Source organism: Geotrypetes seraphini, chromosome 3 (assembly GCF_902459505.1).
Source record: "Geotrypetes seraphini chromosome 3, aGeoSer1.1, whole genome shotgun sequence".
NCBI lineage: Eukaryota > Metazoa > Chordata > Amphibia > Gymnophiona > Dermophiidae > Geotrypetes > Geotrypetes seraphini.
Window position 1 is genome coordinate 322649240 of NC_047086.1, and position 21686 is coordinate 322670925.

General features: G+C 40.4%; 1 protein-coding gene across 1 annotated transcript; it reads right to left on the reverse strand.

Annotated features, from left to right (window-relative positions):
- Nucleotides 1-3057: 3057 nt before the first annotated feature.
- On the reverse strand, nucleotides 3058-9113 carry LOC117357973 (cystatin-like). The gene is made up of 3 exons (XM_033939271.1): nucleotides 8877-9113; nucleotides 4897-5007; nucleotides 3058-3242 (listed from the first exon to the last, which is right to left on the reverse strand). Exons 1-3 carry the CDS (start codon nucleotides 9081-9083, stop codon nucleotides 3153-3155), a joined length of 408 nt encoding a protein of 135 aa, XP_033795162.1. The 5' UTR covers nucleotides 9084-9113; the 3' UTR covers nucleotides 3058-3152.
- Nucleotides 9114-21686: the final 12573 nt, after the last annotated feature.

Below are 21686 nucleotides of genomic sequence, written 5' to 3' on the forward strand. Positions count from 1 at the left end.
ACCAGTTTTTCCACCTCTGCTTACACAGAGTCCAGGATCTCCGCTTCATCCCAACCTGCAGTCTCTACACCTGACAGCTGGGTACCTCTCAACATAACTCCTCTTCAGTTTTCTCAACCTGTAAGAGACATTTTCAAGGCTTCTAGGAATCCTACCACTAGACAATGCCATTAACTAAAATGGGCTAGATTTTCTATGTGGTGTTTTTCTCAAAATAAGGAGCCTCAACATTCCTCCTTATCTTCTGTTTTGGACTACCTTTTGCACTTATCCACCTCTGGCCTCAAGTCTACATCGATCCAAGTCCATCTCAGTGCAATAGCGGCTTTCCATCAGCCTATTAAAGGGAATCCCCTCTCTGTTCATCCAGTGGTTTCCAGATTCATGAAAGGACTTTTTAATGTCAAACCATCTCTCAAACCGCCTCCTGTGGTTTGGGACCTCAATGTTGTTCTAGCCTCCATCTGAACCAATGTCTACGTCTCATCTCAAGTATCTCACTTGGAAAATGGTGTTTCTCATTGCTCTCACTTCTGCTAGAAGAGTCAGTGAGCTGCAAGCTTTAGTTGCTGATCCACCTTTCACTGTCTTCCATCCTGACAAGGTGGTCCTACGTACTCATCCTAAATTCCTCCCTAAAGTGTTATCGGAATTTCATCTCAACCAATCCATTATTCTTCCATTGTTCTTTCCAAAGCCTCATTCTCATCTTGGAGAATCAGCTCTTCATATTCTGGACTGTAAACGTGCTTTGGCCCTCTATTTGGAACGTACCAAACCACACAGAACTGCTCCTCAACTTTTTGTCTCTTTCGATCCAAACAAGTTGGGACATCCTATCTCTAACCGTACCATCTCCAACTGGATGGCTGCTTGTATCTCTTTCTGCTGTGCCCAGGCTGGATTACCCTTACACAGTAGAGTCACAGCCCATAAGGTCAGAGCAATGGCAGCTTCAGTAGCTTTCCTCAGATTCCACCTGTTGAGAAAAGGCTGCCACTTGGTCCTCGGTTCATACTTTCACTTCTCACTATTGTCTGGATGTTTTCTCCAGACAAGATGGCCATTTTGGCCAGGCAGTGTTAACAAAATTTATTCTTCTGAATTGCCAACACTCCCACCATCCCATTCTGGTTAGCTTAGAGGTCACCCATAAGCGAGAATAGGCTGCCTGCTTGTTCTGGGATAAAGCACAGTTACTTACTGTAACAGGTATTATCCAGGGACAGCAGGCAGCTATTCTCACAACTCGCCCACCTCCCCTGGTTGGCTTCTCTGCTAGCTATCTGAACTGAGGAGACGCGCCCTATGCTGGGCGGGAAGGCACTCATGCATGCACAGTGCGGCTGACTTGAAACTTCTGGTTTCTTCAAGTAAGTCTGGTTTGTAATGGAATCTTGCAGAGCACAGACATGGGTGAAATTGCCCGCTGAAGGTTTAATTTTTTACTTTTTTTTTTTTAATCAACTAGTTGTGTTTGTTGAGTAGAGAATTTGTAAAGGCCAGATCTAAAGGAGTTAGGAAGAATCCCAAGCCTTGGGGTATGAATTATGGTTCACCCCAAAGAGCTACTTCAGAGGCAAGCTGCTGTTGACTGTAATATTGGTTTGAGCCGTAATAATGCTAAACACTGTGATTCAACAAGCTGTGTGGAATTAAGAAGTGGTTTTGGTTTTTGCAAATACTAAGGGGGTTTTGGTCACCATCTCAAGAAAACACGCACTGTGATACAGAGTAGCATAATAAAGTTCACACTGGACAGTTTTTCATTGTCATTTATTTATATTTGCGTACCTAGCTACCCTCCAAAACTCGCCTTACCGCTCGGCCAAGGTTTGGATGGTCCGAGTCAGGGCTCTGGTCTGATTCAGTCCAAGCCTTAGGAAATACTTTTTTACTGAAAGGGTGGTAGATGCATGGAACAGTCTCCCAGAAGAGGTGGTGGAGACAGAAATTGTGTCTGAATTCACAAGGGCCTGGGATAGGCACATGGAATCTCTCGGAGAGAGAAAGAGATAATGGTTACTGCGGATGGGCAAACTAGATGGGCCATTTGGCCTTTATCTGCCATCATGTTTCTATGTTTCTAAGCCTTGCCTGGTCACAATGTGTAGATTGGCACTTCCTCCACCCGATCCCCTGCCCAAGAATGAATCCTCCTGCTCCAGATGAAGACCTTCTACCTACCCCAGCATAATGGAAACGCCAATATTTGGCAGACTGACCCCTAGTGGTAATGCTATTTTGAACCCAGGACCAGGGAATCGATCTTGTTCAACCTAGATACCAAGGACCACCAGAAAGGTCAGGGATGGGTCAGGGTCTTGTGTGGGGGACTCTTGGAGGGTTTCCATTCTACTAGGGGGGGTTTTAATTATGGAATTGGAATACTGGGGGGGGGGAGCTATGATGACTGTTGGGAGGAGCAGGGGGTTGTTTCTGGAGGGGAAGAATGATCGAGAGGACATGGTGCTTCAGTATGGTGCTGTAATTTTCACATCAAAGAACAATGATTTTTAAAAGTAGACTAAGAGAACTCATTTTCAACTAATATGTAGCTTTTTTTAATTCGTTGCTACCTCCTGGATATGGGGAGCCTTCAATATGTAGTCCTGCAGAGCTTCTTGCAAAATACATTGAGGAATTCTCCATGGCCCAGTGGACATCCGTATTTCCTCCTCATTCTTTCTAAAATAAAACTCCATGGAACCTATGTGTCTTCATAAAATAGGCTAAGAATAGATACTCACTTGGCCTCCTCACCAAAATGACCTGTTAGAAAATTATTCTTTAGGTATGAACTTTTCAATTGGTTCCTTATTCCCTTGTCCAAACAGGACCTATACTTTTCTCTAGTACCCTACAGTTTAACTTCATGCAGTGTTGACTTATGTTATTCTTATATTATTTGTTTTTCATATGATCACATTTTTGCATGATGTGTACAGTTTATAGATGTAAAATAATCATGATACCACATTTGAAATGCAAGTAAAACAGAAACTTTGACATAACTGCTGTGAAGATTTTAATGCAAGAAAAGTTCAGTTAGGATACTACATACTATGAAATCAACCCTTCTTTAAGAAAGAAATACAGATTAATTTTGCTAGCAATGAATAAGAATGTTGATTCTAGATTTAGCAGATTTCTCATTGTCCAGATGGTGTACAGGAACTGTCCAAAACAGATATTACATTAAGCCATGCCTGCTCCAGTACAACAAATGTGCACACCAATGGCTGTAAGATGAACAAAAATAGATTAGTTGAGACATGTGCACTGCACTTTCCAAAGTACAAAGTTCAAGGTGACTTCTCCCCGATTCTATATAAGGAGCCTAAAAATCAGTGCCAACTAGTGCGGTGCTAATCGCGATTCTATAAAAGTCATGTGCATCACATGGAATCACGCTTAGCACCAGTGCATTGAATAACTTTTGGGTGCACCCATTAGTCTAGGAAAACCTGGCATAAATACCTTTGCCTAAGTTGTACGCACATCGGTGCATAACCTATAAACTTCCCTTCCTCCTGTACCTCTTTAACTCTTCACTGGCACAAGTAGCATCTCCAACCCGCTGCCCATGCCAGCCTTGACTCTCCCTCTGGTCCCACAGTCAAGGAGTGACTTCAGGGAGGGCCAGGGTCGATGTGAACAGCAGGTTGGCGATGCTGCTCGTGCCAGCGAAGAGCCAAAGAGGTGCTGGTGCCCCCATCAAGATGGCACCTGGGACGGTCCAACCTCCCACCCCCCCCTTACTAGGCCACTGCTCTTTCCTATCATTATGGCAGTCCTTTCCTCTTTATCTATTCCTAGTGAATATTTTCCATATACACTGCCCTGACATGTTGGCAGAGCGGTATTATCAAATACAATAAAATATTGGTTGTTGGTACTGCTATGCTCTATATTGTTTTGATGGTCCTCAATATTATGCATCTTTTCTTGCATTTTATCGGATGATAAATGTATTGCAAACCTATTTTGAAAAATATTCACTTACAGGATGTTGTAGGCAGTGGTAGTCATCCTACCGCTGTCTATCCAGGCAATTAGGATGAATGTTTGTTTAAAAAAAAAACAAATACTCCCAGGGCAGGCCACCTCCAGGAGCCTAGGGAGGCCTGCATGCCCACCTAAGCTCGCCTAAAGCTAGCCGTGGGTGTGGTTTGCCCCTGAAGTAGCCTTAGGCGAACCTAGGCAGTCGTACACGTCTCACTATGCCAGCGGGAGATGCTTAGAATGTAGGTCAGCAAAATGCTGGCCTACATTGTAAGTAGACGTGGCCACTAATCTTATTGTGGCAAGGGATCTCCCTGCCGCGATAAGTTTAGCAGTCGCATCTACAATGACCTGATTCTGTAAATCAGGTTTATTGTAGGCAGCCTTAGGCCCAATTCTATATAGGATGCCTGTCGGCTTCTGAGACCGGGTGTCCTATACAGAATCCGGCCCAAAATTTCTTCATTTGAATATAATCTGTCATGTTGATAGTCAGTCTGCTGAAGTCAGGGTTTTAGAAAAGCTGACCACCATGGGCAGATTTAGGACCTAAATTCCACCAGCAGCAGCCCTGGATTAACCATATGGCAAAATAAACACATGCTTAAGGCATCAAGGAAAGGGAGGGGGCTATAATACTGCCGATATTCAGTGCTGATGCCTGAATAGATATCTGGAAGAATTAAGACTGCCATTTATACATTCTTACTGCCCTGACAGTAACCATATAATTTCCAGGACCACCCATCCTATGCGTCTGGATCACCCCAGCATTAACTGGATAGTGCCTTGTACCTAGTCAGTGCTGTTGAACTGGGCTCTCCTGCCTCATTACATAGTCCTGAATATTGATCCATATAATGTTAATGAAGAGAGAGAATTCCAATTTACCTGTCCTGAAGTGTTCAGTAATGAACAGGAAGCTGCATTGTCAGTGGACCCTTTCTTGCACTGTGTCAGTCCCATTTCTGCTACTATTGTGTATTTTACTCCAGCAACAATCTAGTGAAAAGCAAAATTTTAAATGAATAAAATAAAAAAAGAGCAAATATAAGACGGGGAGCATTTTGGGCAATCTTGTTTTTACATATCGGGAACAATTTGGAAACGCAACATACTTGCGGATCTTATGACAGCTTGACCCCTAGCAGTAACATAAGACTACAGCTAGGGGTCATGGATGCCATTTTGAACCTGTCGCCAGCATAGACGGGAGCAGCTGGAGATCAGTCCTACTTTAGGGATATTTCTGGGGGATAGAAGGAAGCTTCTGTTTAATCCAACACTGGCATTCACTCTGAGTATAAGGGTTTTACCAGTGATATTTCTCAAGGATTGGTCCTTGTTCCTGTTATAATTTTTGTAAGCAATATTGTAGAAGGGTTGTCAGGTAAAGATTTGTCTCTTTAAAGAAATTGTCAAAATATGTAACAGGGTAGACATCTGAGAAGGTATACATACAATGAGAAGGGATCTAGCAAAACTTGCAGAACAGTTTAGTTTTTGGTAGCTATGATTTAATACTAAAAAAAAATACAGAGCCGTGTATTTGGTCTTCAAAACCCAAAGGGAATTATACAATATAAAGGATGAAATATTTCTGTCTATGAAAAAAGAGGGAGAAGGGATGAAATATTTCTGTCTATGAAAAAATAGTAATCTTAAGATGGTCAAGCAGGTAGAATGTGCCAACAAAAGCCAGTCGGACACGTGGGTGCAAAATTAAAAAGAGAGAAAAAAGAGGCGATAGTGTCTCTCTATATGTCTCTGGTATACAGTACACACAAGGAAGATGGGAGAGGGATGTTATGATAGAAACATTTAAATATTGCTAGACTTACGAGTAAAATATTTCTTTATGGAAAGGATGTTGGATACATGGAAAAGCCTCACAGTAAAGATAGTGGAGAGGAAAGAATTGTAGAGCTTGGGAGAGATGGTGCCTGAATAAGCCGCTTCAGGAGGAGGTGATGGAGACAGAGACTGTGTCTGAATTCAAGAGAGCCTGGGATAGGCACGTAGGAACTCTCTGAGAGAGAAAAAGATAATAGTTACTGTGGATGGGTAGACTAGATGGGCCATTTGACCTTTATCTGCCACCATATTTCTATTTTTCTATGAATTGGAGGAGCGGAATGGGATAGTTAATTGATGTTCGCCAAATTTTTGTAAGTAAAATTCAAAAAATAAAAGGTGCCAGACAGATTTGATGGGGCATCAGGCTGCCTGGTGGTATAAATTAATTTCTGAATTCTTGAATAAGAAACCCAAAAATTGTCTTAGACATTTGGAGCATTGAGATAAAGCAGTATATTTCTGTGTCTTGATGGCCACGAATTTGGACTTGGAGGATGAGATGTACAGCATCAGCATCTATGAGACAAACATGGTATTTTCTGTTACATAGATCTTTTTGGACCCCTGTTAGGTTACATAAGTTAGACAGTTCTAAATCTAATAGATGCTGGCACTGTCATCTAGACATAGGGACACTGGATCATCTGTTGTTGATCTATTGATCTATACTCAACTTCTGGAAATCAACAATTCCTTTGACATATGAAGAAGTTATACGTGGAACATTGCCGCATATTAAGCCCCCTATGGACCTCTACAAATGCAGACTTTTCCTAATTATGACATGGATAGCCAATCAAATAGGAACTCGCAATTGGAAAAATTGTGACTGCCTGAATTTTCCTTTTTGGTGGGCCAGTTTATGTTTAGGATACAGATACAAAAAGATGAATGCTGATATGTTGGGGCATAGCAATTTATTTAAATTGGTTTGGGGACCTGTTGACATCCTTTATTACTTCAACATAGTCATCTTTTTTTTTTTCTGTTTAATTTTTTGTTTATTTTTATACACATCCAGGACAGGGTGGGTGAAGGGGAGGTATCTTTTTGGTTTATTCTTTGATTAAATATGGTTGATGGGGAGGGGAAGGATATTTTTCTTCTGCATTGTTATTGATTGAATTTTAAGTGCTTATTTTGTTTATTAATGTCTGTATAATTCCTGGCACTTTGTATTAGTTTTGAAAAACTAATACAGATAAAAAATATATAAATAAAAGGTGCAGCAACCTCATGGACAAGAAGGAGAGGGGAAGGGTATAATTTTGTTGGGGGGGGGCATCATCCTTATCCAATAAAGACCCTGTCATTCTCCACTTCCTCTCCAATATCCTACAAGTTCTTCTTAGTATATAATTTCTAGGGAAATTATATATTTTTGACAAAAAGCATATAGTTCAATAAGATTAACATTAAGGCAATTTCTTAATAAAGAAATGATATGAAAAGTATCAAGTAGAGTAAGCTTATGGAGTTCTTTCATTAAGTCCTAATGTGCAGTTAGTGTACCAAAAAAGGCTAACTACATAAATGCATTCATGTGTTTTGAGACAGCTGACATCGTGCATTAATAGCGTGTTATTTGTTTGTATTTTTTTTGGGAGGTGCTATTCCACAGTAAGGGAATAGGCATGGAAGTATTTTTCAGTTAGTGCATTCTGATTAGCTCACCATTTCTTGCTCTGTGATTGGTTGCTACTATTTCGGTTTCTAATGAAACATACTAGGCTAGAAGGACCATTGGTCTGACTCAGTATGGCTATTCATATGTTCTCATGAATAATGCCTTCTAAATAGGGGGTGATATGTGGTCCTGCAATATGTGTTTACCATTAGCATCCAGGATTTGCAAAGTTAGTGTGGGACTTACAAAAACCAGTTACAGACAATCTGGGCTTAAAACATTTTGCATTAAGCCCAGATCTTAACAGGTTAGAACATAAGAACATAACAGGTGCTATACTGGAACAGACTGAAGTTCCATCAAATCCATCCTTTTTCCCCAAAGTGGCTAATCTAGGCCATAAGTACCTAGAAAGAGCCCCAAAGAGTAAAACAGATTTTATACTGCTTATCCTAGAAAAAAGCAGTAGATTTTCCCATCTTAATAGCTTATGGACTTTTAGGAAATTATCCAAACTTTTTTTTAAATGGGAGTCAGTTAGGGCACACCTAGGTCTCCCAGAGAGAAGGAGGAGGTGGTAGCTCTAACCGGAGTTATGGCTGCTATGCTGGCTGCAGTCGTTGGGAATGAACCTGAAGAATGAGAGTTGAGTAATTTTTGGGCCCCAGTTGTGAGGACTTGCAGGCTACCAAGGAAGATGTGGCCTTGTGGGTGGAGGAGTGCTTTCCCATTTTGGATTTAGGCTTGGGGAAGGAAAGTCCCTGAGCTGGCCGAGCATGGTTTTCTGTGTGCTGACGGCATGAGGAGACAGTGTGGAGCAGCAATCGGCACTGATATCTGGCACTGAAACGGGTCAAATCAGTATTTTGGGGCCCAATGCTTTGTGGCTGATGGGTGAGGAGCTAAGAATCTTGTATGCCTCATTTGAAGTTAGAGCAGATACTGAGGCCAAGGGCAGGGAGGAAGGCTTCTAGCCAGTGGTCACCATGCCTGCAGACAGATGGAGCCCTGCAGCACAGGTTGAGTTCATCAGGCAGTTAAAGAGGGTGGAAGGTTGGATATCTGGAGAGATTGTTGTTTTTTTCCAGCTGGTTGTGTAAGGCTCCATAGACAGAGAGGGAGAACTATGACTGGCATGTAGTACGGATGAGGTAAATAGACCTCAATCTATGCTGGTGGACTTTTCAAGTGGCAGTCCCTGTGTGTGCCCACTCCATAAAATTTGAATTTAGTAGGGGAGATCTCCAGCATGTTGGCTCCATTGGATGACACCACCAACTAGCGTACCTGCATCTTATCTGCTTGTCTGTAGAGAAAAGTCATTATTGAGACAGGAAACAAATATAAATGAGACACAATAATTACTTTGGAGGCACTGTTACTATACCTGCGATTGTGCTGATTGAATTTTCACAATTTTGTAGAGATTTGCGTTCTCCGACTTCTGATTGTATAAAGTCAAAGCATATCTGGCTGCCTCCTGTACCTCAGGGGTATTTGGATCGATGTTTATTGGACCTCCAGGAATACCAGCAGAAGACAAGAGGATTGTGGAAGACAGTATGACACTGAAACACAGCCAGAGGTTTGCCATGGCTTCAGTAGTAAATGTGCTCTGCTATTGTGCTACTGTGATTTAAAAAGGAGAGGAGACAGAACCCAGGTTACTGAGTGGTTTAAATACTGTATAAAGACATTTAATAGCCAAAGCAAACATTTACTAACTACACTGAGATCTGATTAGAGAACCAAGCATTGCACACTGTTGATAAGAGGCGATATGTTTATATAAAGCTCTATAATAAATACAGAACTTTTTACATAATGGATACTTTTAATGAGAAAACACATTAAGATATAATGATATCAGATATCTCAAATTTATCAGCATCCATCAAAATATTTGGCACTGATTGCTCTAGCTATTCATCGCATTGCCTGTAATTATTATTATTATTATTATTATTATTATTATTAGGTTCTTATATCCCGCCATACCCAGAGAGTTCTAGGCGGTTTACATTCGTTACATTAGGATCCGGTCTGAACCCGGATTTACAAAAATTTTATCGGAATTGCAGGTAGCGCGGAAGGAGTCACAGGTTTATCGTAGTTGGGTTAGAGGATAAAATGGAGGGAGTGGGAAATCAGAAGAGGGGGGGGGAGAGGGAGGTGGGGGTGGGGGGGGTTGGAGTGTATGCGGGGAGTAAGGACTAAGGGTCTTGTTCGCGGAAGAGGTGTGTTTTGAGAAGTTTTCTGAAGTCTAGGTAGGTCGGGGCCTCTAGCATCATTTGGGCTAGCCAAGGGTTCAGCTTGGCCGCCTGGAAGGCGAAAGTTTTGTCGATGAATCTTTTGAGCTGGCATGATTTTATGGAGGGGAAGGTAAACAACTGGATTCTGCGGGATTTCTTGTTGGTGCGATACATATTGAAATGTGGGGAGAGGTATTTTGGTGAGAGACCAAATACTGTCTTGTAACAGATGCAGGCGAACTTGAAGAGGACTCGGGAATCGAAGGGTAGCCAGTGCAGTTGGTGGTAGAAGGGGGTGATGTGTTCCCATTTGTTCAGGCCGAAAATGAGGCGGACAGCTGTGTTTTGAATCAGTTTTAGTCTTCTGGTGATTTTCTTTGTGGAGCTTAGGTAAATGATATTGCAGTAATCCAGTATGCTGAGGATAGAGGATTGAACTAATAGTCGAAATGCAGTGTCATCGAAATATTTCTTTATGGTACGGAGTTTCCAGAGTGCTGAAAGGCCTTTCTTGACAATGAGGTCGGTGTGGTTTTCTAGGGATAGATGTTTGTCAAGCGTGACTCCTAGTATTTTTAATGTTTGTTCGAGTGGGAAAACCAATCCTTTCACCTGGATTGTGGTGTCTTTGATTTTGTCTTTGGGGGTGGCTAGAAAGAATTTTGTTTTGTCTGGGTTGAGCTTTAGTTTGAAGGAGAGCATCCAGAGTTCTATCTGGCTGAGTATGCTAGTTATGTAGTTGAGAAGATCCTGGGATAGACTGGTTAGAGGGATGACAATTGTGATGTCATCTGCATAGATGAAGAATTTTAGCTTAAGTTTGTGAAGGAGGTTACTGAGGGAGGCGAGGTAGATATTGAACAGGGTGGGGGATAAGGGGGAGCCTTGTGGTACACCGCAGGAGTTCACCCAGCTGTAGGAGAAGTTGTCCTTTTTGTGTACCCTGTAGGATCTGTTTCGTAGGAACCCTTGGAACCAGCTGAGTACCCGGTCTGAGATTCCAATGTGGGCCAAGCATTCCAGGAGAATAGTGTGGTCAACTAGGTCAAACGCACTGCTTAGATCAAATTGTAAGATCAGGGCGCTGGTGCCCCGACTGAAGAGTATGTGCAGGTGGTCTAGTAAGGAGGCGATGATGGTCTCTGTGCTGTGGTCCGTGCGGAAGCCCGATTGATTGTCGCTTAGGATATTGAATTTTTCCAGGTATGCGGAGAGTTCTGCTTTTACTGCCCCTTCCGCGATTTTGGTGAATAGTGGTATGTTAGCTATTGGTCTGTAATTGGAAGGTGCGTTGGAAGAGTCCTTTATGCTTTTTATGATTGGGGTTATTAAGATATGTCCTTGTTCTGGAGGGAAGTTTCCTGCGGATAGTAGGGAGTTGACCCATAGTAGCATGTTTGCTTTGAAGTAGATCGGAGCCGTTTTCATCACATTTGGGGGGCAAGTATCTAGTTTGCAGAAGGATTTGGTGTATTTGTTATAATATTTGTTGAATTAGAAGAATTGGCTCTAAACTTTATTTTTAACGAATATGAAGAAATAATATAAGATCATATATTTAAGGCTCATCTTGCTTCAACTAGAAATTGTGCATTTTTTATTTGGTTCCATTTTTATGAAATAGTCTACCATTGGAGTTGAGAAAAGAAAAGTTTTTAATAAATTTTAAGACATCTAAAGCTATACAGCAAGGAAATTATAATAGTTTCAAAAAGATTTGGGGGCCATTGTTTGCATACTCTAATGATTAGACACCTTGGACACCTTTTATTACATAGGACTATATTTAATGTGGGGATGGGGAGGTATGTTATGTGATTTAATGGGTTTATTCCTGATGAATGGAATGGGTGGGGGAGGGGTCTTTTTATATGCATTTGACAATAATTGTAGGAATGTCAAGTGATATGTACGAATTATCTGATTGAATATTGCAAGAGTTAAAACTGAATAAAGAATTTTAAAAAAAAGTTAAAGTAACTGCTGCTTTGAGGCAGGCGTATCTTTGTGGGTTTGTGCCAGTAAGAATCAGTGGTTATGTATGCGTTTTATTTATTTTTTAGAGATATATGCATAAGTGCATCGTGCCCCAGTATCATCCATTCTTTGCCTCTGGGAATGCTTATACATGTATGGCATAAAATAGGTGCTTGCTTTCCTAGTGCCGCCTTTCATGCATCTAAAGGCCTATTTTCAATTGGCCTTCTTACAATAACAGGACTTAAATTCAGTGTTTCAATCTGTTATCGTATTTTTATATTTTATTTATACATCAGACGTATTATTTATTCAAGCTTATATACCACTTCTAATGACTGAAACAGTCAAATCTGAGCCGTTTACATTAGCTTTTCAATAGTGTCACAAAGCATAGGCTTCTGTACTGGTGTAACAAAACAGAGCTAATTACATGGGCTGTTGACATGGGGCTCCTTTTACAAAGGTGCACTAGGGCCTTAACACGCATAATAGCTTGCGTTAAATTCCCGAGTGCACTAGCCACTATCGCCTCCTAGATTTTAGGCAGTCATTTTTGTGTGTGTGCTTAAAACCCTAGCGCACCTTCATAAAAGGGGCCCATTGTGTTACAATGCATCCTCCTGAACTAATCTCGTATCACATTCACCCTATGCCTATATAGAATATAAACATAAGATATAAAATATTTTAAAAATTCTTCTCGCTTAGGGGTCCTTTTACTAAGGCGCCCTAGCCATTTTAGCGTGCTAAACGCTAACGCATCCATGCGCTAATATTTAGCGTGCGCCTTAGTAAAAGGACCCCTTAATTCTTCTGTCTTGCTATAGGTTTAGTGGGAGAATAAGAATTAAAAAATCACAGCCCCTCTCCAACCATATATAAACCAAATTAAAATCTAACTATAAATATGGATGCATGATGTTTTTAATTCGCTTAAAACATACCTTTTTTAGGACGCTCTTTTCAAGTGATAAATGGATGCAAGATCTCAAATACATATTCAGCTAGGACAGGAGTACCGCAAGGTTCTGCACTCTCTGTCTTATTATTTAATATCTACATAGAATTTATTTGAAACTGTAGGGGTAGATTATTGAATCTATGCAGACGATGATATTTTTTTCTTTCCAGTAGATGGATGGAAAGATAATTTTGAAAAATCATTGAGTGAATATATGAGTAAAATTGAGGAATGGATGGGAAAACTTGGTTTGAAACTGAGGGCCTGTTTTACAAAGTCGCGCTACCGGCTGCCGCGTGGCAACAGCCCCGAAGCTCTTAAAACCTCTATGGGCTTCGTGGACGTTACTGCGCAGCAGTCGCTAGCGTGGCTTTGTAAAACAGGCCCTAAATGTAGATAAAACTGAAATAATGCTGGTAGGAAAACTGGATCCTCAATGGCCCACGGAAGTGAGAATTATTGATGCTGTTCTCCCAGTGCATGAGTTCATGACTATTTTAGGTGTAAGACTTGATTCTGGGCTAACAATGAAGTTGCAAGTAATCAAGACTGTTCAAGCTTGTTTTGCACAGATGCATCTGTTACATCGGCTGAAACCAATGCAAACACCATATGATTTTCAAACTGTAGTTAAGCTATGTTTTTGTCGAGACTTGATTACTGCAATGCCCTTTATCTTTGAATAAAAAAGGTTAAATGCAAAGCATTGCAGGTTACACAAAATGCGGCAGCAAAATTGATAATGGGTTTGTCTAAATATGATCACATTTTGCCTTATCTCCAAAATTTGCATTGGCTACCAGTCGCCGTCAGAATACAGTACAAAGACTTAATGATTTATCATCAATTTCTGTATTGAAATATTCCAGAATTATATAAAAATAACATATTTAGTTATATTCCAAAAAGATCCTTGTGGTCTGAGAATTTGGCCCTACTGAAGACGACTGTGAATCCAAGGTTGGTTGTTACTGGTAAAAAGACCTTTTGTTGTGCAGGATTTAAGATTTGGAACTTCTTGGTAGGGCAGATACAGAATTGTTGCGAGAGGAGTATATTTAGAAAATTACTCAAAACACAGTTATTTGTTTATGCTTTCTTTTAGACATAAACTGTTATGTTGTACAGATATGCTATTAATTTTTAGCTATGATCCTATTAATTTTTAGCCATGACTTTTTTTAAAGTTTTGTTTTTATGCAAAGTTATTCATTTTTAACTACGAACTTTAATGTTTGCTTGTATACTATGTTCTTAAAATTCTCAAAACAGTATAGAAATTATTAAAATAAATATAAAAATATAAATATTAAATGTAAAATACACCCCCAAAATACAAGTACGAGTTATGTTATTTTATATAATGTGATTTTCTTTTTCTTTCCCTTTCTATTTTTAATGGAGTTCCTTTCATTTTAATTGGATTATTTTGTTAACTGTGATCCTATTTGGCAATTTAAGCGATATATAAATAATTTTAATAAACACTTTTTAAAATAAACATAGAAACACAGCCATCCACATACAAATGCATACCCATGGAACCATGGACATACATGTTTACATGTATCTGTACATGTTACACACGCATACACATTGGCTCAATTCTATAAACGGTGTTGAAAAATAGGCTCCGAGGAATATGATACATAGCAGCTCTCAATCTTCAGTTAAGTGCCGTTTATAGAATCTCGCCTAGTGATGCTTAAATTAGATTTACTGTAGATATAGTAGGTGTCAAAATCTTAGGCACCCCCTATATATGTCAAGGTTTTCTTGGCCTAAATACCAGCATCTAAGTCCAATTTAGGTGCCTAGAAGTAAAATATGCTCAAGATCCACCCATGATCTGCCCGTCCCATGTTGTAGTAGGCACCTAATTAGAAATTAATTTTAATTTAAGCTTGTTATCGACGCCAGTTAAGCTAATTAAATAATTCCACTCCCCTTTTTTTTTTTTTTTTTTTTTTTTTTTTACTAAATCACAATAGTGGTTATTAGCACAGGGAGCTATGCTTTATGCTCCATGCTGCTCCTTTTCCACCTCATCCTACCTCACCCCTCACCTCCCCCCCCCCCCCCATTCATATGTTCAGCATCTGTTCTTCCAACTCTCTTTTCTGGTCTGGGTCACTTTCTATCCCTCCCCTTCTCCCCCCAACACACAGTTATAGGTCCAGCATCCATCTCCCCTCCCTTCCACCCTGTACGATCCTCCCCCTTTCACACTTCTAGTGCACCTCCCCACCCCGGGCCTGCCCTCCCTCTTTCCCCACAGGTCTGGCCTCCTGGATCCCCTCACTTACCCAATGCTGTCCTCTCCCCCCCCCCCCCCCCGAAGCAACTGTGGTAACCGGTCAGCAGAAGCAGCGCTGTAAACAGGCTGCTCAAGGCCAGCTCCAGCATGGCCTTTCCTCTGCCATGTCAAAAATGACACAACAGAGGAAAAGCCCTGCCGAGTCTGGCCACAAAAAGCCTGTTTACAGAACTGTCTCTGCTAGCTGTCTGCTGCTTCAGGAAGGTGGGGGAGGAGGCGGGGCAGGACCACTGCCATTGATGCTTCGGGGCTGGAAGGAGAGGATTGGAGGGTCAGAGCCACTGCCACGACTTCTGCTTGGTGTAAGTGAGGGATGGTCAGGACCACAGCTGATTTGGAGGCTGTAGGGAAATCAGATGGGGGGGTTGTCCAATCAGGACCATTGCCGCTGCTGCTTTGGGGGCTTGAGAGAGGACAAATTGTTTCTGCAGGCGATTTTTGCTTTGTTTTTGCTAGTTGGGTGAGTGTCAGTTATTCAATCTTGGATAATCAGGATGCTATTGTACTTTGATCTTTTATTTATAATTGTGCCAGGAAAAAAACTCCTGCACCCTCAATTTAATGTACTCCCGTTCCTCTTTTGTGTGCAAAAGTTTTTCACCCCTAAATTGTGCCATGGTCTGGGGTGTTTGCAGCCCAAATGCATGACCTTAAATTTCTTAGCTTTAAATACGAAATCTGGAGCCAAATTAAACAATTTTAAATTAGAATTCAGCTGCCCTAATCAAATATTGCATGATTGTATAAAGCTTGAGTTTACTGATTGATAAAAAGAATAAAAGTCAATATGTGCTTTAAACAGAAATTTATGGTGTGTTTAATACTGCACAATAATGCACTAGATACATATGTACAGCAAGAACATTACTCACTCTCAATTAAGAAGGTCAGGTTTAAAAAGAGTTGAAAGTCCGACATTGCTGAAAATCTAGTTGGTTATCTAGACAAAATCTTGTCAGCTGAGAATGAGCTTTGATCTGAAACATAGTGCTAGCTGATGCTGATCCCCCCCCCCCCCTTTTTTTTTTTTTTTTTTCTCCTTCCTGGCACCCAAATTTATAAACGTTTGTTCACTCAAATCTTCAATCTTCCCTCCCAATCCCCCAAGCTGCATCCCAGTGACTTCCCGGGCTCTCATTCCTACTTATAGCCTGTCAAGTATCATCCCTTAAGATACCAGTTGCTGCCCTCATCCACAACATGTGAGACACAATAGCTGTTCACTAGCACTGCAGGTCACAGCTGAAAATCACCTAGTGAAAGAGTTTCAGCATGTAAGTGCTTGAGCACATAACTGTAAGGAAGGCATGCAAGGAGATGAGGCGAGGGCAGGCCACATACTTATGCTCAAAACTTATGGTGAAAATACTGTGGGGCTCATTTTCAAAGCACTTAAGACACACATTCTACTGTCTATTATTCAAAGTAATGAACGGCACTGCCCCCACCTACCTAATCAATCGCCTAACCTGGAACGAATCAGCCAGACCTCGGACCCCATTTACCCATCCCCCAATCAAAGGTACACAGCGCAAGAAGATGTATGACAACCTACTAGCAGTGCAAGCAGTGAAACTTGATCACCATGCTGATAAACGACGACCGACCTACAAATCATTTCGAAAAGAAATCAAAACCCTGTTGTTCAAAAAATTCATCAAGAAATGACTATCCCCATGACTATCTCCATGACTATCTCCACTCTTGTAAATCTCCCAGAAAAGTCTCAACCATGTAAACAGCACCCTAATTGTAATTTTCCTAGAAATGTCCAGTTATACTCTTTTGTAATCCGCCCAGAACTGCAAGGCATTGGCAGAATAGAAGTCACCAATGTAATGGAAAGTACCATGTGGAACATTGTGGGCTTGATTCTGTATAGGACACCCGGTCTCAGCAGCTGCCTAAGCGGCTTTTGAGAATCACACACAGGCATCTTATACAGAATCGCATCTGCCTTAATGGACAGATGCCTAATCCTGCCTAACCATGATTCTCTAACCGGCGTGTGTCACAGGCGATGTTTAGAGAATCGCGTTGTTGCTGAGCTAATTGTGGCAAGGGAATCTCCTGTGATCAGCTGAACACCTGACCCCTCCCCCCCCCCCACACACACAAGTTGGCTGGCAGAAGGGATGCCCACTCCCTCCTGCTGGAATCTCTGAACCCCCTTCCCCAACTGTCCATGGCAGGAGGAGTACCCAATTCCTCCTGCCGCTACCCCCCTGAATCATCGCCCCCCCAAGCATCCTTCAGCAGGAGTGCTCAATTCCTCCTGCTGCCACACTCTGTCCCTTCCCCCCTGAAGCATCCCCCGGGCATCCAACTACCCCCTTCCAGGGTCCCCCCACCCACCTGGAGACCCCACCCAGCAACCCCCCCCCCTAAGAGGAAGACTATCCCACTCCCCATACCTTTTTAAAATGAAGGTCTGACTGGAGGTAGGCATACATCCTCTGGCCAGCACTGCAAAATGGCAGGCCTTCCCCTTCCTGGCACATTCTGTGATGCATGAGGAGGAGCCTAAAGCCTTGATTGGCTCAGATGCCTAAGACCCCCTCCCAAAGGAGAAGCCTTAAGCACTTGGGCCAACTGGAGTCTTAGGTCTCCTTCCTAGTGCATCCTGGGATGCACTAGGAGTGGCCAAGACTCAGATTGGCTAGATACCTAAAATCCCACCCATAAGGGTATCTCTCCTGCCGGAGGAAGCGAGAAGGAGGAGAGAGAGGAAGGTAAGAGGGGGAAGAGAAAGACAGGAAGATGCAAGACCACAAAGGAGGAGGAGGGAAGGAGAGGATAGAGATGCCAGATTGTGGGAAATACAGAAGAAAGACAGAGGGAGGAGATGCTGCCCAGGGATGGAGATGTAGCACCTCTTAGTTTCAGCACAGCCCTGTCTTATCACACAGAAATAAAAAATATGTCACAATGGTGTTTTATTCTTAGTTGAAATCCCTAAGACAAGGCTTACTTCCACCAAATTGCTACCAAGGTTTTAGGAACTTCAAAGTACGTATAGTCTCCAGCAAAATACCAGCAAGGAAAGAGACCAATACATTAAGAGATATAAGCTAACAGTTTATTGTACAAAATAAAATTAAACATAGAAATTATTCAGGTAAACATTCTGGAGTATTGCAGGTAAGTACCTCTTTTTCATAATTTTCTCACTCTTTTCCCTAGCGTATTTCTCTGGCCTATTTTTTTTTTTCATTCAAAATTTATTGATTTTAATATACAAATACAAAAAAAAGTTGTTTTGTTTTTTAAATTTATTCATTTTTAATCTTACAACAAGTGTATAAATAAAACATTTAAAATTAAATACATCACTTGAATTTCTTTCTAGTATAACATCAAATAAATAATTTTATTCCCTTCCCACCCACCCTTTCCTTTAGCATTCAATCAAAAATATACAAATATAAATATTCTTTACTATTGATTAAACCTATAGTAAAAACTTTAATTCACCCTCCTCCCCCCATTTGCAAATATACTTTCAATAAAAAATGGTGTCTACTCATTACAGTAAGTTGTCAATGGCCCCCAGATCTTTTTAAATTTCTTATAATACCCTTTTTGAATAGCAAATATGCTTTCCATTTTATAAATGTGACATAATGAATTCCACCAGAAGGTATAATTTAATCTGTTAAAATGTTAACGAGGCAAGATACAGACAAGTTGTACAAAGGAAAAGGAATCGTATAATAATACCCATGTAATATAATAAGCTGATCCACACCTATCTGGACGAAGAATATTGGCACAATTTGCTATAAATGTCTAGAATATCCAAAGCACAGAGAGACGACAGAATCATAATCTAATAGCAGATCGAGACATGAGCCATGATGTGGGATAATTTCTGTTGTAGATAACTAAGCCCTAGCTCAGTAACTAAATGCCATCATCCTATGTTCTAATAGGAGTTGACTGGGCTCCAAATCTTAAAATAGGAACTCATGGACCTGTCTTTTTCTGCTATAACACTTTCATATTTTGCTGTGAGGCACACCATGTTCCACCAAGTAGTATAATCTGTCTTGGATGGATTCTTCCAAAAATGTAGGGTATTTTTGAGGAATATCACAATATTCCCATATATCTGAAAAAGTGTAAATCACTTATATCTTAAAAAGTGTCTATGTAGGAAGAGACCTCAGTAACGGAGTCCACGCACAGTCGTATTCACAGACTGGGATATTTGGCATGGTTGTGCTGCTCCTAAACTCCAATCATCGGCCTTCTTCCTATGTTTGTATGTGTATTCTATCTGTAATTACTCAATAATAGATATAATAAAAATAGGTATTCTTATTAGTGTCATATAGATCAATAACTTTTTTAACTTTTTTAATGCTAATATCATTTTTTTCTTTTATAGTGTATCTACACTCTCATCTCATTACATTTAAAAGAGACTGTACTGACAGAAATTTCAAACGGATCTAATTTCGCTATTATTACACACTTTAGTTATGAAAAAAGTACTTAGCTTTTAACAGTGCTTGTGTATCAAGGAGATACCAACGTGGCCAGCGTTTCGTGGAGCTCAACTTATGTCCACTGCTTCAGGGCCATTTTTACACGTACCAAGTCACTGCAAAAAGAGTCCAGAATTAGTACAAGATAGTCTATTTAAAAGTCTCATATTATAGCAAATTCTTACTTACTTTTGTGTCACAACCTAACAGCAGGCTCCGTTACTGAGGCCTCTTCCTACATAGACACTTTTTAAGATATAAGTGATTTACACTTTTTCAGATATATGGGAATATTGTGATATTTCTTACTATTTTGTGATATTTTTCCCATTAGGGGACTATACCTTAGGGTATTTTTGAGGGCCAGAAATAGGAGGATGTATCTCACATTATGATCTGACAACATTTGCAGGAGGCCATGATGTCCCAATATAATAATGTATGGACTTATGCACATAACCAGGGTATACTATCTTAATAACTTATTTCTCTTCTTTGCAGGTGTCTATTGAGAATGTCTCAGGTAAGTCTCTAAAAAATCAAATTAACCCACAGTGTGCACACAGGAAAAATAAAGATAAAGTAAACCTCTCCTTTGGTTGCAGGCTTTCTTGCATTGGCTAGCGTATGTATGGGTTACAGGAACTGGAACTTCAAGGAAACTGGAGCCCTTGAAACAGCCGGCACTGGAAGCAGTTGATACTGGAACTGTAGTCTTTAGCTCTGGAAGCCTCCACGCAATCAATATATTCTGGAACACCACTGGAACTGCAGCAGGAACCTCAAGAACAAGTTTACCTACTACTCTGACTTAATTAAATAAAAGGAGGCAAATCTCACTCCCTTTGTGTGTGTGTTGTATCTAAGTCAGTATTATTCTTTGGCAGAAAGGCTATGTATTTCTACTTAATAGAAATAAAATTAAATAAGATTCCCTAACACTAACCCTCCCTTCTCAAGGGTAGACATACATTGCCAGTCTCCACCACGGTCAGCGCACTCTCTTTCTAGTTTCCCAGTTTTACAATATTTTTAATTAAACTAAATTAAATTCTCATCCATTAATTTCTCAGGTTAATCTCTGGAACACTTACATTTAATTTTAGTGAGCCTCTGCAGCTTAGCACAGCACTGCTTCTCAAAGTTCTATGACACCTTACTCTTCAAACTATTTTTCTTCAAGGATTATTTCACCCAAAAAGTGTTAAAAATAAACCTAAAAGGGTTTATTTTAATTTATTTTAAATGTTTTCTCAAAGCTTCCACATAAATTATAAACAGTTTTATTTCTCAGTTATATTTTCTTCACAGAGAAATAAGTTCTTTCACCAGACTACATTTACCAAAGAAATTCACATTGGTAAAACTTTTTTTAAAATTACTTACTTTAGATTAGCTCCTTCAGAGCAACCTCAAAGTTTCTCTAACCATAAATATCAAAAAGTGCTAATAACAAATCTTAAGCTATTTTTCCTCAAAATCTCTCAAAACAGCCACACAAACATCCCCATTAGCAATTACAAACTTATTACCAATTAAATAATTAATTAAAATTCCCAGTTTCTACTCAATTTTCCTTAAATATCTGATGAAAACTCTGATAAAAATCTCAACTGTCTATATTTCTAACTGACTCTCCAGAACAGTTGGGAATACCCACGTGCACACTATCTCTTGGAATACCCACGTGCACACTATCATTCAGAATTTCTACACTTTGTTACAGAGACAAAAGAAAGAGAGGGAGAAGATGCTGCATAGAGATAGGACACTATCTCTATGATAAGAAACGCAAGAAATACTGTTTAAGAAAAGATGGGAATAAGTGAGAAAGAAAAGGGAGGAAAACTATATGGATAGAGGGGAGGAAAGGAGAAGGGAAGATATAGTACACATGGATAGATGGGAAGGGAAAACATGGCACAGTAGATAGATTTGAGAAGGAAGCAAAAAAGTTGAATATTAAAAGTTAATGCCAAAGATGGGGGAAGCCACTGCTTGCCCTGGATCAGTAGTACAGAATGTTGCTACTATTTGGGTTTTTACCAGGTACTTTTGACCTGGATTGGCCACCGTGCTGGATGCGCTATTGGTTTGACCCAGTAAGGCTATTCTTATGTTCTTAGGATGTACGGCAGAAAGTGAAGGAGAGAAAAACAACAAATGGATAAGAAGGCCCTCAAAACACAGTTAAGAG